This window comes from Hemicordylus capensis, chromosome 6, assembly GCF_027244095.1.
Source record: "Hemicordylus capensis ecotype Gifberg chromosome 6, rHemCap1.1.pri, whole genome shotgun sequence".
NCBI lineage: Eukaryota > Metazoa > Chordata > Lepidosauria > Squamata > Cordylidae > Hemicordylus > Hemicordylus capensis.
In genome coordinates, this window is record NC_069662.1 from 75,694,712 (window position 1) to 75,708,627 (window position 13,916).

Sequence of the window (13,916 nt, forward strand, 5' to 3'; positions counted from 1 at the left end):
TGACCCTCTTGGCTCTGCCTTTCAACTTCTTGTTAACCAAGTCCTTCAGCTTTGTAAAATTTCCTCTTGAATTTAGATGTGCATATATTTTGAAATTGATAGTACTATACCCACTGTTCCCAAGCTGTTCAACAGCTTACATCTTTTACTAGGTCCTGGACACCATTCAGGATTGTCAAGGATAACTTGTTGCCTCCATAACTGTTCCAATATACAGTCATTTGTTGTTTATAGAAATGTTGTGTCCTGAATATACATTTACCTGGTCAATGTAAGAATAGTTTGAATCACCATTACAACCTTTCCCCCCTTTGTATTCCTTCCTGATTTCTTCCTTAATCTCAAGATCACACTCCAAGATTTGGTATGGGGGGAAATTGTACATTCCCAAACTAAATCCATCCACAGTGATTCAGCAGAAAAGTTTGTTCCTCTTAAGTTTTATAAAATATAATTATCTCTATATTGATAGATTTTATATTGAGGGATAACCATTAATTCTTTTGAAAGTACAGCCCCTTGTGTTCTACTCTGTTTCTGAAGCATTCAGTCAATTCCTATTCCTATTCCAACAGAATCTCCTATTTTTACTCTCATTCACTGTACATAAGTGGTAACTCACATACCTAGTCTGGGAGTGGCAAAGTCACTATGAAGTGACTTGGCAATTTTCAGTACATGGAAACTTATATTCCCACCCTGGGAGTTCACTTTTGCAAGATCACTTGGTTCACCATGCAAAAACCAAAAGAAATCACCTCATGGTAATAGAATCTGGAAACAAAACAAAACTGATTGTTACTTGCATAGAAAAAGTGAAGAATGGTAGTTAACTAGTTTTTGCCATGTTTTGTCTAGGCAATCTGCAACTCTCACATGATATTTATAGCATAGATGATGATGTTCTGGAACTGTCAGAAATAGAGGAGACCACCTCTGTTAACAGCTGCTTTGCCTCAGAGGACACCACTGAAGATTCAGGTGTTATGAGTTCTCCCTCAGATGTTGTTTCACTGGATTCTCAAAATGACAGTGTGAAGTCAAGAGACAAGATCATCAGTGCCCAGGACACTTTGGCTGAGATGGAGTCCACATTTGTTGCAGAGTCATGCTTTGTAAAGAATTCTTCCTTCATTGATGACAAGTCTGGGAATATTCTCCAAAGGTAAGTCTCACTTGTGAGGCAATCTGGAAGAATGATCTCTGCTTAGTCACATGGTTTTGCAAGCTATCCTTTTTTACCTTTTGTTGCTATATCAGAAGCCAGCACCAAATTAATACCTAAGGGCTCATTCTAAAGAAAAAGTGTGATGCCAAAACAACCTAATATCATATGTTCATAGCAATTTGCATAGGTCATTTTTGGTAATTACCAATGTTGCCAGATTCTGTTTCCACAGGTCAATTCCTCAATGCCTCTTGTCCTTTTAAGTAAATCTGTATTTTCAAGCTAATGTTGCTGCATTAGTTAAACTGGTGATATTGGATCTTTTTCTGTATTGGCTTTCTACATTTATACTTCTCACTATAATGCAACATTTATTTAGTATTGTGCAAATCTGATTGCTGAAGTTTAGGTGAAAGAAGACTGCCAGATCAAAAAGCAAGTGGGTTGGGGGGTGGGGGGAGGCTTGTTTATGGAACCCAACTCCCCACCCCGACCTGCAACCACGCTTCTGAAAGCCAGGATGTACATTACAGTCCTATGCAGGTTTATTCAGAAATCAGTCCCACTGAATTCAATAGGTCTTACTCTCAGGTAAGTGTGGATAAGATTGCAGTCTTAGTCCCCTAAATATTTCTGTGAGTTTTTCAACCCAAACATTGCAAAATTGGCATAGACTAGAAAGCAGGAAAGAAAAACAAACAAGAAAAAGGCTAAAGAGCTTCATAAAACTATCATTATTTCATGGAGGAAGTCAATTAGTCTGGATGGCACCAGGTTCCTGATTTTTATAGCCTGCTTATATACTCTATAGCACAAAAGCCATATTTCATGTTATTACAATAAGAAGCTAATCTGCTCCGCCTTCCCCATAGGATTTGCATAATGGCCTTTTATCTTCTTCAGTGCATTTTGGAAAATTAAATTGCCCTCGGATTTCACCTAAAGTGAAATTTTGAGTAAAGTGTTGATGTTCCTTCTCAGGAGAAAGCAAAAAGAATTTAGCTAAGACTAGTGCAAGTTATCATGCGGCTTAAGCATTTCTCACCAGGGACCCTCAGAAAACATGAATATAGATGGTTAATTAAACTGCTAAGGATATCTGCCTTGCACTAACACATGGTGTCCTGTGGGTAGTTTAGGGCAGAAAAAAACTCTTTGTATAATGGACAATATTGATAACATAATTTTACCTAAAGTGAAACATTGAGGCAAAGATACAGGTTCCGGCTTGCAGAGGCGCTCTTGTCCAGGGCCTCCACAGCCTCTGGGCCCCCCAAAATAATCTTTAGTCTATCTCAGGTGGTGTGGTTGCCCAGCCAAGCATGATGATGCTTAATCTGCAGGGGGCGGGGGCTCCAAAGGCCTTTAAGTCCAGGCCCCAAAATTACCTAGGTGCACTTCTGCTGGCTTGTAAGAAACATCCAAGGAACTTAAAGGGAAGAAAAAATGGTTTTGGTAAGGCTACTAAGTGTCCCCAAAGTAAACTGTTTCCTCCTTTTTTATGCAGACAATGACAACTGAATGTTACAGATGTGATCTCTAACAGGAAGTTTTGCTTTGTTTTTGCTGACGGTAAAATTAGGCTCTATGACCGGGCTGCCCAACTTTGGCCCTCCTGCAGATGTTGGCCTACAATTCTTATAATCCCTGGCTATTGGCCACTGAGGCAGGGGATTGTGGGAGTTGTAGTCCAAAAACAGCTGGGGGGGGCGCAACGTTGAGCAGGTCTGCTCTATGGGGAATCCTATCCAGACCTAGAGTTGGGAAGGGATGGTATTTCATTTTTGTCCCATTCCTTTGAGCACTGTCATGAGTAGTAAATTTATCTTAAATGAATGAGGAACAATCCAGAATTACACTGTTGAACTTACTGCAGCCCTTGACCCATTTTGGATACTTGCTCATCTCAAGTTCAGCTGGACAAATTCAACAGCTTTGTTAAGGGGCATAGAAAGGTTGGAGTGGCTCTGGGACAAAAAGGTCCCTGCTTCCCCCACCTGGAAGAGGGGTGAGGGGGAGATCAAAGAGCAAGTTGTCATGTAGCTGGTGAGGGGCTGAAAGCACAGGTATATTTGTCCCATCCCTTCCCCATCCCCACCCCCCATTCAATAGTTGCTATGTCCTTGGCTTTGTTGTCTATTTTATTAAAACAGACAAGGAAATGGTCTGTGCTGGACAGGATTAATTCTATCACTTTGAATACTTGATGATGGTGTCTATAGGACATACATTACTCCACCACATGCAACCATGTATGTGCAAGCAGTATTCAAGACAGCAGACAAGGGTGGATCAGCCCCTAGATATTATTGCTATGTAAGCAAATGTGAAAATTTGAAGGGGTTTCAAAAGAGATTGTTGTATCTAGACAAATTCAACCTCTTCTCAGATATTAAAGAATTAGGCTGCAATCCTGTGCATAATTGAGAGTCAACCTCATCATACATTGTAGTGCTTGCTTTCAAACAACATGCCTAGAATTGCCTTGTTAGACCTAGGGCACGCTGAAGATCACAGCCAAACCTTTTAAAGAATAATGTGTAACTTCATGGAATCACAATACATTCATGACAGGTACTAATGCTATATTGAAATTTATCTATCTATTCAATTTGTATGCCACCCCAAAACTTCCGTCTCTGGGAGGCTCACAACAACATAAAAAGTCAAAACACAAATTGTAATGTATTACCAGCCTTTGTCTCAGAGGAAGCCCACATGAGGGGAAGAAAAATGCTGAATCATCCCCTCTATGCTTTCCGAGCAAAGGCTTCTCTTTTTAACCTTTACTTTACTCCTGGTAGTTCTATGGCTGCCATCACCAGCCATTTATCAAAAGAGCTTAAATCCATCCCCGGGCTTGGATGGAAATCCCAGGGAAACTCTCCTGCTTTTGCTACTGGAAAAGTACACAAAAACCTTCCACGTGGTGAGAAAACTAACAGCTGCTGAGTTCCTGAGGCATGTGTAGGTGCACCAGAGTGAGATCCCATTCCAGATCTTTTTCTTCTTGTGCAAAAATCCACTCAAGAGGGGCTTTTAAAATGCAAAGAACAAAAAGAAAAGAAAGCTTTATTCAAAATACTACAGACAGCTTCCGTCTGAGGCTCTCTCAGCTTTTAGTTACAGGTAAACAAAAGCAATACTCAGTGGTTACAAGAGTACTCCAAAAAGCACCCCAGATGATATTGGGGAGGAACACTTTAAAAATCATGGTTACCCAGTTGCAAAGAACATGGATGTCTTTTGCAGTACCTTAGCTGGATTGGCTCAGGCTTAGCTTAGTTATGTTACAGGTAAACAACAAAAGAACAGTTTCAGGGATATGCAAAATGTATGAAAGAAATACAAGTTTCTAACGCAAAATCTGACTAACAAAGTGTTCCCTATGCTGAATCCCCCTTTCCTTGAAAACTCACCCAACACCTGATGAGAATCAAGCTTCCTGCAATCCTGTCTCCACAGAGGTCCTTACATGGGAGAAATCTCCAGGCTAGCTTTTGACCATGAGGGAGCAAAACTCCATTGCTCCTCACTAAGCCTTCCACCCAATCCTCTCTCACCTCTAGCCTAGCTGCTTCTAACAAAGAAACTCTTCTCTTCCTTCTCATGGCTCTCTAGGTTGCACCCACCTGGTGTGCTGATTGGCTAATCCCTGGAGTTCACCAGCCTGTCCGTGAGGACAGGGTTCACTTCCGTTTACAGTACCTTTTTATGGGAGGGGTGTCTGATCACTACGCAAATAAAAACCTTACAACAGTTTAAAACCACAATTAAATTAAAAAGCTTGAGTGAAAAGGTGGGTCTTTAAGGATTTTTAAAAACTTGTCACAGATGGGGAGGCTCTCATTTCGACAGGAGTGCATTCCAGAGTCTCAAGGCACCAACAGAGAAGGCCTGGCCCTGCATAGCCACCAGACAAACTGGTGGGGGCTGCAGACAAACCTCTCCAGATGATTTCAATGAATGATTTAATCTACAAATGACATTTGAGCAGTGGTTTAAGAATTTTTAAATGTATTTGCCATATACCAGGCCTGCTCACCTTTGGTTCCCCCCAGGTGTTTTTGAACTACAACTCACATAATTCCCAGCTATAGTGACCAATAAGCAAGGTTTTTGGGAGTTGTTGGCCAACATCTGCAGGAGGGCTGATGTTGAGCAGCCTTGCTATATACTGTATATTAAAGCTATTTTTTAAAGTCATCTTGAATGTCATTTGGCAGAAAAGTGACATACAAACCTTTAAAATAAATAAATGGGGTTATATTTGTATATTGTACCATTGTACAATATTGTATATTGTAGGTGACACTTCACAGCACAACATAAATAAGCATAGGTCCCTGTCCCAAACAAATTACATTCACAATGATCATAACACACATTTATCTGAATTGAAACTAAAGAAGAACTGCAGGACAAGGCCTAGTAAAGAAAAATTCACCATTTGTGTTTGTTAACTTCCTTATAAGAATTTGCTTGTGCTTTAGGAAGTATTAAACCATCTTGCAGAGTTCAGTTCATTTTATTCTTTAATGTATTTTGTCAAGGCTTCAGAAGCCTTCAGGCCTGGGTGGCTTTATAACCCAAAAGTAATTATTATCATTATGATGATTATAACGGATGGATGACTAAACTCTGAGAAAGTGCAACTGCAAGCCTTTTGAAAACCGCAACAGAGAATTGCAATCAAACACTGTCCATCAGCTTCAGCCATCAGCTGGTGATACAACATGCTGCAGGGCAGGCTTCATACTTGCATATTATCTTGGACAGCTCCCGTCACTTCTCTGAGCTTGAACTTCCCTTTGTAATCATTATCATTTACTCAGAATGCAGACTCTTTGGATCAGCTGTTTCCAAGTTATAGATGGGTACAGTGCCCCCCACCCCCATGCCTTGATAAGACACTAACATGTAGTTGTTTGGATTGGTTGCTTAGCCACAACGTTCTTTCCTCCACCAGAATTGTTATTTATTAGGAGCATCAACTCATGTTTGTAAAGGCTCAAACCCCAAGCCAGGTTTTTAGAAGGTGTCTCATAGCGGCCATCTCTAGGTTGTACAGTACTGTAAACAACAATCATAATCGTTTCTGCATTCTTTATAGCTTTCCCACTTATTTATTTATTTATTTGACATATTTTTATACCACCCAAAACTTAGGTCTCTGGGCGGTTTAACCCAGAGACGTAAGAGACTCAGAGCCGGTTTAACCCAGAGACGTAGGTCTCTGGGCACTTAAAATCCTCCATCCTTTTTACACTGAATTCTTGCCAAAAGTTAATACATGGTATTATGCAAATAATTAAAATACCACAGAGATGTTTTAATGTTGCATGACAAGCAATAAGCTCACCCATCTGAACGATCTCTCACATATGAATTTCTTGTCCTCCAGTGCCCCTATGTTTCCCATCTGACATTTTGACTTGCTGTATGAAAGGCAATTTGGATTGTAGGTTCCTTGAAGGAGGGATCAGCCAGGATTTAAAAAAACCTGCTCCCCCTCTTTCTTTTGGTTCAAAGAGTAAAGGAGCATGACATCTAATCATAAAGCCCTGGAGTGAACACATTGCAAAACCAAGTGTTTTATAACAATTGCATTATTTCAAAAACTCGGAGCCTTTTTTGAATATTAGTATTAGTTTTTTGTATTCATTTTCTTTGTCTTAATTTAGGGTATGACTTCATAGCATTTATGTCAGATTAATATGTTGACTTGTCACGTTTGCCTAAACAGGGTGCATGTTCTTTGAGGAGATTTCAGGATGAGCTAGTTGAGCTTATTTGAGGTAGCTACTGTTCTTGCCTGATGACTGCTCCCATCACCTACCCCATCATGTGCTTGATAGAATATTATATTATTTTTATAACACAATTTTATCTAAATATATTTTTATACATCTATCTAAATATAAATTAGGTTATATACATTTATACGTATTTATATATGATTATATAAATTATAGAATGTATACAAATATAAATTAGAATATGGAAATAATTAAAATTTAGCCCTTTACAAAGAATTAGTCAAGTTCCCTGTCCAAGGGGCTCACAATTTATTTTTATTTTATTTTTTATTTATTTAACATATTTATATAGTGGTGCACATGCTGGTAACCTCCAGGCTTGACTACTGCAATGCACTCTACGTAGGGAGTGCCTTTGTACATAGTCCGGAAGCTGTAATTAGTGCAGAATGCTGCTGCCAGATTGGTCTCCGGGACATCCTGTAGAGATCACATTACTCTAATTGTACACTGGCTAGTAATAGGTTTCTTGGCAAAATACAAAGTGCTGGTTATTGCCTATAAAGCCCTTAACGACTTGGTCCCAGGGTATTTAAGAGAACGCCTTCTTCAGTATGAACCCCGCCGCCTATTAAGATCTTCAGGGGAGGTTCGTCTGAGGGTGCTACCAGCTTATCTCGTGGCGACTCAGAGGTGTGCCTTCTCTGTAGTTGCCCCAGAACTGTGGAATTCACTTCCTGCTGAGATTAGACCTGCTCCATCCCTGTTGGCTTTTAGGAAACAACTAAGGCTGGACTTGAATCCACTATTCACTACACTCTCTCTCTCTCTCTCACACACCCATTCCTCCCCCCTTGAAATTATCTCATATCCTCATAGCTGTGACTTGGATAGAATTGGGTCTTTCTTCACTATCCAGATAAATGGCTGCTTTGTTTGCTATGCCATTGTGAGCCTTTTGATGATCCAATGATAAACCTCTTTGGATAATTTACCCACACTTTTTTTTTTTTGCCCAATTTCAGACCCATTCAATCAGGCATGTACTAGTATTGCATTTCATTCAATGAGATGAAATAATATAGGATAGAATTAATGATACAAATGAACCAGAGTGACTAGAGTAAGGAAAATAATAAGAGGAAAGAAGTTTGTTTTATTCAAATTAGACAATATACCAGTGATGAAATATGCATTGAATTGCTCCAAACACTAAATTCAAAATGATGATCTCTTTAATGCATAAAAGTTAGTAAAATAACTTACAAATTTTGCACAAAACATGTAAACTAAAACAAAACTGAGCAAACGTTTTAGTGTAAAAGCTATGCTTACTGCTAATGGTGCTGCTGTGGTAGCTGTGCACACTAGTAATGATGAAAAAAGGAAACTGGAACAAAGCTGAAATACCCTTGGTAGAACTGCAGCCTAAAAACCTATATGGTCAATGTATGGAAAAAATTGAAGTTCCCATGAACAAAATACACAACCCATCTATCTGCTGAATGGAGTAGCTATATTAAAACCCATGTAGAACATAACAATCACATTAGCATATAACAGCCTAAATGATACAGAAGTAAACCATAAGAATACAGAAAAAAAGTCCTTTGAAACTTATTGCAATTCCAGTCCTCCGTTGCACAGTAACATATTCATAATACTCTGCTGCACAGTGGCATACTCGTAATGATTCCAGAAAACAGTTGCAAATTGTGTAAATAACCATTTATATACTGGAACAAATGTCTTGGAAATGCAAACAAAATCCTAGCCTCCCACAACTAGGGATGTGCACAGTCCGGACCGGCACCGAGGGGGGATCTCCCTGCAGGGGCGGGGGGGTAGAACTTACCCCTCCCGCCGCTTTTCCCCCTCCGGCACTGAATTTTTTTTTTTGACCCTATGGGTCCCAAACCGGTCCAGAGGCCATGTTGGAGGCCTCCGAACTGGTTCCGAGCCGGACCGGACCGAACTGGTCCAGCAGTCCAGCACCAAGGGGGGGTGTCCCTTTAAGGGCGGGGGGGTAGAACTTACCCCTCCCGGCACTCTTCCCCCTCCGGCGCTGTCGTATTTAGTGAAGATTTTGGGGCGGCAGCGTTCTTCGCTGCCGCCCCTGCCCCCGTCGTCGCCGGCAAGTCCTTCTAAGTGCTGCACGCATGCGTGCGTGGCGGCGCGTGCGCATGCGTGCAGCACTTAGAAGGACTTGCAGGCGACGACAGGGGCAGGGGCGGCAGCGAAGAACGCTGCCGCCCCAAAATCTTCACTAAATAGGACAGCGCCGGAGGGGGAAGAGCGGCGGGAGGGGTAAGTTCTACCCCCCGCCCTTAAAGGGACACCCCCCCTCGGTGCCAGTCCGGAACAGTCCAGAGCGTGCACATGCATACCCACAACCAGGTCTCTGTGATACATACCAGGTTGGCTTCATCATTCGCAATGAAGTTGTGGATGATTTCTGTTTTATTTTAAACTGACCTGGCATTACAAAGAAGCAAAGTGAGGTTCTGTGGTTGGTTGGTACTGCAACAAAACATTAAATCTGTATTTCCTAGAAATGTCAACAAAATATTAAATCTGTATTTCCTAGAAATGTCAACAAAACGTTAAATCTGTATTTCCTAGAAATGTCAACAAAATGTTAAATCTGTATTTTCTAGTTATGAGAAGATTGATTTTGGAGAAGAAAAATAGAGAATTGTTATTGTACTATAAATATATAGGTCTTATTTCACAATGGTTAAATGGAGCTCTCTTGTCAAAGATGGAACATACTGGTGAGAGGGGGAAGTATCTTGTGTTTGCAAATTTCTTGCTTCACAAAATTTGCTTACATGATCAGCTCTTCCTACAAGTGTGGCTAAAGTTAGCCATGATAGCTAAACAGTGTTTCTGTTTTTAGAGGCTGTATACTTCTAAACAGAAGGGGCTGGAGGCATACAACAGGGGAAGGCTGTTGCCTTCTTGACCTGCCTGCCAATGTCTCAGAGGCATCTGACTGGCCAATGCTGGAAACAGGCTATGTTCTTCTGGATGGTCTGATCCAGCAGGGCTCTAATTATGTTCAGATCAACAAGACCTAGACAACATCTGTTCCAGCTTGCAGTTCATAGTAGAGGATTATTTATTCTCTTTAAAGAGGCACAAAAGAACTTGAGCCCAGAAACTTTGAATGTGCTACCATCCTGTGATCTAACCTGCTAACAGTGCCGAAGTGTTCTCCTAATGTATCGGAAAGTACAAGTCATCTGGGGCTAGTGAGATAAGTCATCATTTACTCTTAGCACACTATTTCTGAGAGCAGAGGAAATGGCAGAACATGACTGCTGCACCCTACTTGTTTGATTACAACGTGTCCCTGCTTATATCTTTTATGAGATAAATGGTAGAGCACTGGCTGATAAGCAGACAAGTTTGAAGTGGAATGAAACCAGTAATCTTAAATCGGGCATCAACACATGTCATTGAATTGTTTACCCCTTACCAAAAGGTACAATTTGTGCAGAAGTTGAGTCCAATAAATAAACAAAACATAAATTGCTTGTCACAAGATCTCGTTGTGCCCTGTAATATTCATAAAAGCAACATCCCTTACACATAATCTAGTGGGACAGCAAATTATTGACCAATGCATAGGGAGCTGGACAACCAGCCAGAAGCATCAGCTCAAGTATGGATGCCTCAGATGGACTTTGGTTATCAGTTGCCTTACAACTATAAAGGGGGAATAATTCTAGCCTACCACATAAGATGACTGTGGATAGAATAATAACATGTTATCCACCCTGAAATGACTGAGCAGAAGGGAAATCCTTCCAAGTGCCCCCTTTACCCCTAAGTAATATCTCACTGCAGAGTCTGGGAGGGAAACCACGGGTCCATTTCCCATTCACACTGCAGTTGCATGCATTCGAACATACACAAATTTTAAGTGGAGGCCCCTTCCACTCTGGTTTTGTGTTACATGTGAATGAGGCCTGACATGTGGACCAGTGTAAGCATAGTTATAACTAACCATAGTTTGTTCTCAAACCAGAAATTTGGGTTGGATCCCAGTGTCATGCACTAACAAGAGAGAGAACTGTGGCCAGTGGTCACTATGGTTACACCAATTCAAAGATCAGTTCAGACTTATAAACCCCTTAATGGCTTGGGCCCAGAGTATTTAAGAGAGCACCTTCTTCATCATGAATCCTGCTGCCAATTAAAATAATCAGGGGAGGTTTGTTTGTGGTTTCCACGGCCTCGTCAAATGGTGATTCAGTGATGAACCTTTTCTGTAGTGCCCCAGGGCTGTGGAATGCACTCTCTGTCTAAGTTGGAGCTGCACCATCTCTGATGGACTTAGGAACATAGGAACATGGGAAACTGCCATATACTGAGTCAGACCATTGGTCTATCTAGCTCAGTTTTGTCTACACAAACTGGCGGCGGCTTCTCCAAGGTTGCAGGCAGGAATCTCTCTCAGCCCTATCTTGGAGAAGCCAGGGAGAGAACTTCTGCTCTTCCCAGAGCTGCTTCATCCCCTGAGGGGAATATCTTGCAGTGCTCACACATCAAGTCTCCCGTTCATATGCAACCAGGGCAGACCCTGCTTAGCTATGGGGACAAGTCATGCTTGCTACCACAAGACCAGCTCTCCTCTCCTCAGAGTTCAGACTCCTCAGACTTCAGAAAAGCACTGAAGCACCTGTTCAGTCAGACTTTTATATAAATTTTAAATTTGATTTTTATATTTATTTATTTATTTATTATTTTACATACCATGGTATTGCAGTTATTAATATTTAAACTGGTGATTTTAATGTTTATATATATTTGTAAATTACCTTGAGATGTAGTTACAGGGAGTCTCTAATTGTGTTAAATAAGAGAGAGAGAGAGAGAGAGAGAGACGGGGGGGGGGGAGAAAGAAAATGGAGATTGCTAGCCAGGAAAAGAAGGAGGAGCTTTTTAAAGTCTCTGTCTAATATTATAATATAGCATCTATGGAGGTGGAAGGAGCAGAAGGCTAGGTGAAGCTAGGTGCTCTCTCTCATGCTCTGTGCAGATGCCTCTGCTGCTGCACTTACTTTCTGGAAGAGGTCATGGAGATGGTTGATGTAAGGCTGGTATAGCAAAATAGCCTGTCAGATTTTCTTACTCTATGCAACTGTAAGCATGTTCAACTGCAGTGGAGCATGTGCAGTATGATTAAAGGAAGCAGCTTTTTTTTCCTGCCCACAATTCCTGTCAGATATTATTACCATCATCAAAATGGGAACAAAACAACTCCAAATTCTACAGAAAAGTATCAGATTTTGTTGCTTGTGTTATTTGGCACCCAAATAACTGCAATACAAAGAGGGAAAGATTACAATGGTGTTTAAGGCAAATTTGAGGTGCTGTGAAATGCCTGGAGAGCTGGAAAGAAAAGAGCATTCTCAGTCTCTTCATTTGTAGCCAGTACCCTTACCCTGACAGAGCAATGAAAAATTATTCCATCAGAAAACATTACCCAATCAGAAAAGAAAACCCCAGTACCAAAATCTGACAGGGTAATGAAAAGTTACAGTCAAGTCTATTTTAAAAATTACTCATCAGAAAAGCTTACCTCAGTATTGGAATCGAACACAGTAATAACAATTTGTGGTATAATTCATCCTAAAGGATCACCCATCAGAAAAATTTACCTCAGTAATGAAACCTGACAGTTTTAATGAAACATTTCAGAATTGTCTGTTATAAAACATTACCCATCAGAAAAGCTTGTCCTGGTATTGAAATGCGAATAGAAACTGGGGGAAACTGAAATCTGACAGAATAATGAAAAATTATGGTCTAGTCCATCATTAGTGAACAAGAAGTTCTAGCAAGAACTAAACTGCCTACTTTCCCTTCACTATAATCTTAATTGATAATTACCATCTTCACAAGCTAGCCCACGTGTGCCTCAAATGTTCACTCATCCGCCATCTTGAATTGGGGTGGATGACTTCATCACAAACTACACTGTTGAGGTGCCCCTATGTACCAATTTTGATTCAAATCAGTCCCGGCATTGCGAAGGTGGTAGAGGGACAGAGAGAGAGAGAGAGAGAGAGAGAGAGCGCTTAGGGATCTCATAAATGTACTTTCCTTAAGGAAAGTAGACTAAAAATGCTGAAATCTGATGGAATAATGAAAAATTATTGTCTAGTGCATCAGAAAACATTACGCATCGGAAAAGCTTACCCCAGTATTGAAATGTGCATGTTAGTATTTGTAAGCACTTTTTTGCTTAGCTTGTATGATCTCAATGATACTTACAACGTAAAGAAGGCCAGTATTCAAACACAAGGTGTGATGTGGGTTCCAGATCTCAGTTTATGTCAAGCAATTTGGTTAGAATAAACCAGGATCAGTCTGTTGACTGATCATCATTACTGACCTCTATTTCTAAACACAGTTGGAAGTACAATTCTCTCAAGTATTCAGGCAGGGGAGGGAGGAAATTGTGTGCCTGAGGTCTATACAAAATCTAGATTTAACCATGGTTCCATGTGATGGCTGAAATGGTCCATTGTGAAGTCATGTTTGAGGTTGATAGTGATCTGCCTTGTTAATCAATGAGTTTTTGGCTAGGGTGAATCAGGCACATCCTATTCATGTTCTTCACCACCTCATTTTATCAGCTATGCTAAGAAGTATTTCTTCTCATCCTGTTAATGGTCTTATTTCAGTATTTGAAAAACATTCTTTTCGAATATATTTGTGCTAGTTATAATATACTGTGGCATCTATGGCTTTGATTTACCAGCAGCTCCTTACAATTTTTTAAATTACCTTTTGGGCACAAACTCTCCCCAAAAGGCCCAGCTCCCTTAATGTTGATTTGACAAAGTTGCTTCCTTAGCCTTCACTTTTGCCTCCAGCCAATTAAGTGACTGCAGCAGAACAAAATATAGTGTGACCTCAGTTCAACAAAAAGCAAAAGTCAGTATTTTAGTGGCTTCTGAGACTTTGCTGGTCTT

General features: G+C 40.6%; 1 protein-coding gene across 10 annotated transcripts in view; it reads left to right on the forward strand.

Annotated features, from left to right (window-relative positions):
- COBL (cordon-bleu WH2 repeat protein) overlaps positions 1–13,916 on the forward strand; it is a 227,214-nt gene that overhangs the window by 192,713 nt on the left and 20,585 nt on the right. For all 10 annotated transcript variants that reach the window (XM_053259321.1, XM_053259322.1, XM_053259328.1 and 7 more), the window contains one exon: positions 859–1,165. In XM_053259321.1, coding sequence (XP_053115296.1) covers positions 859–1,165 — 307 coding nt within the window. The remainder of the gene's footprint in view (positions 1–858; positions 1,166–13,916) is intronic.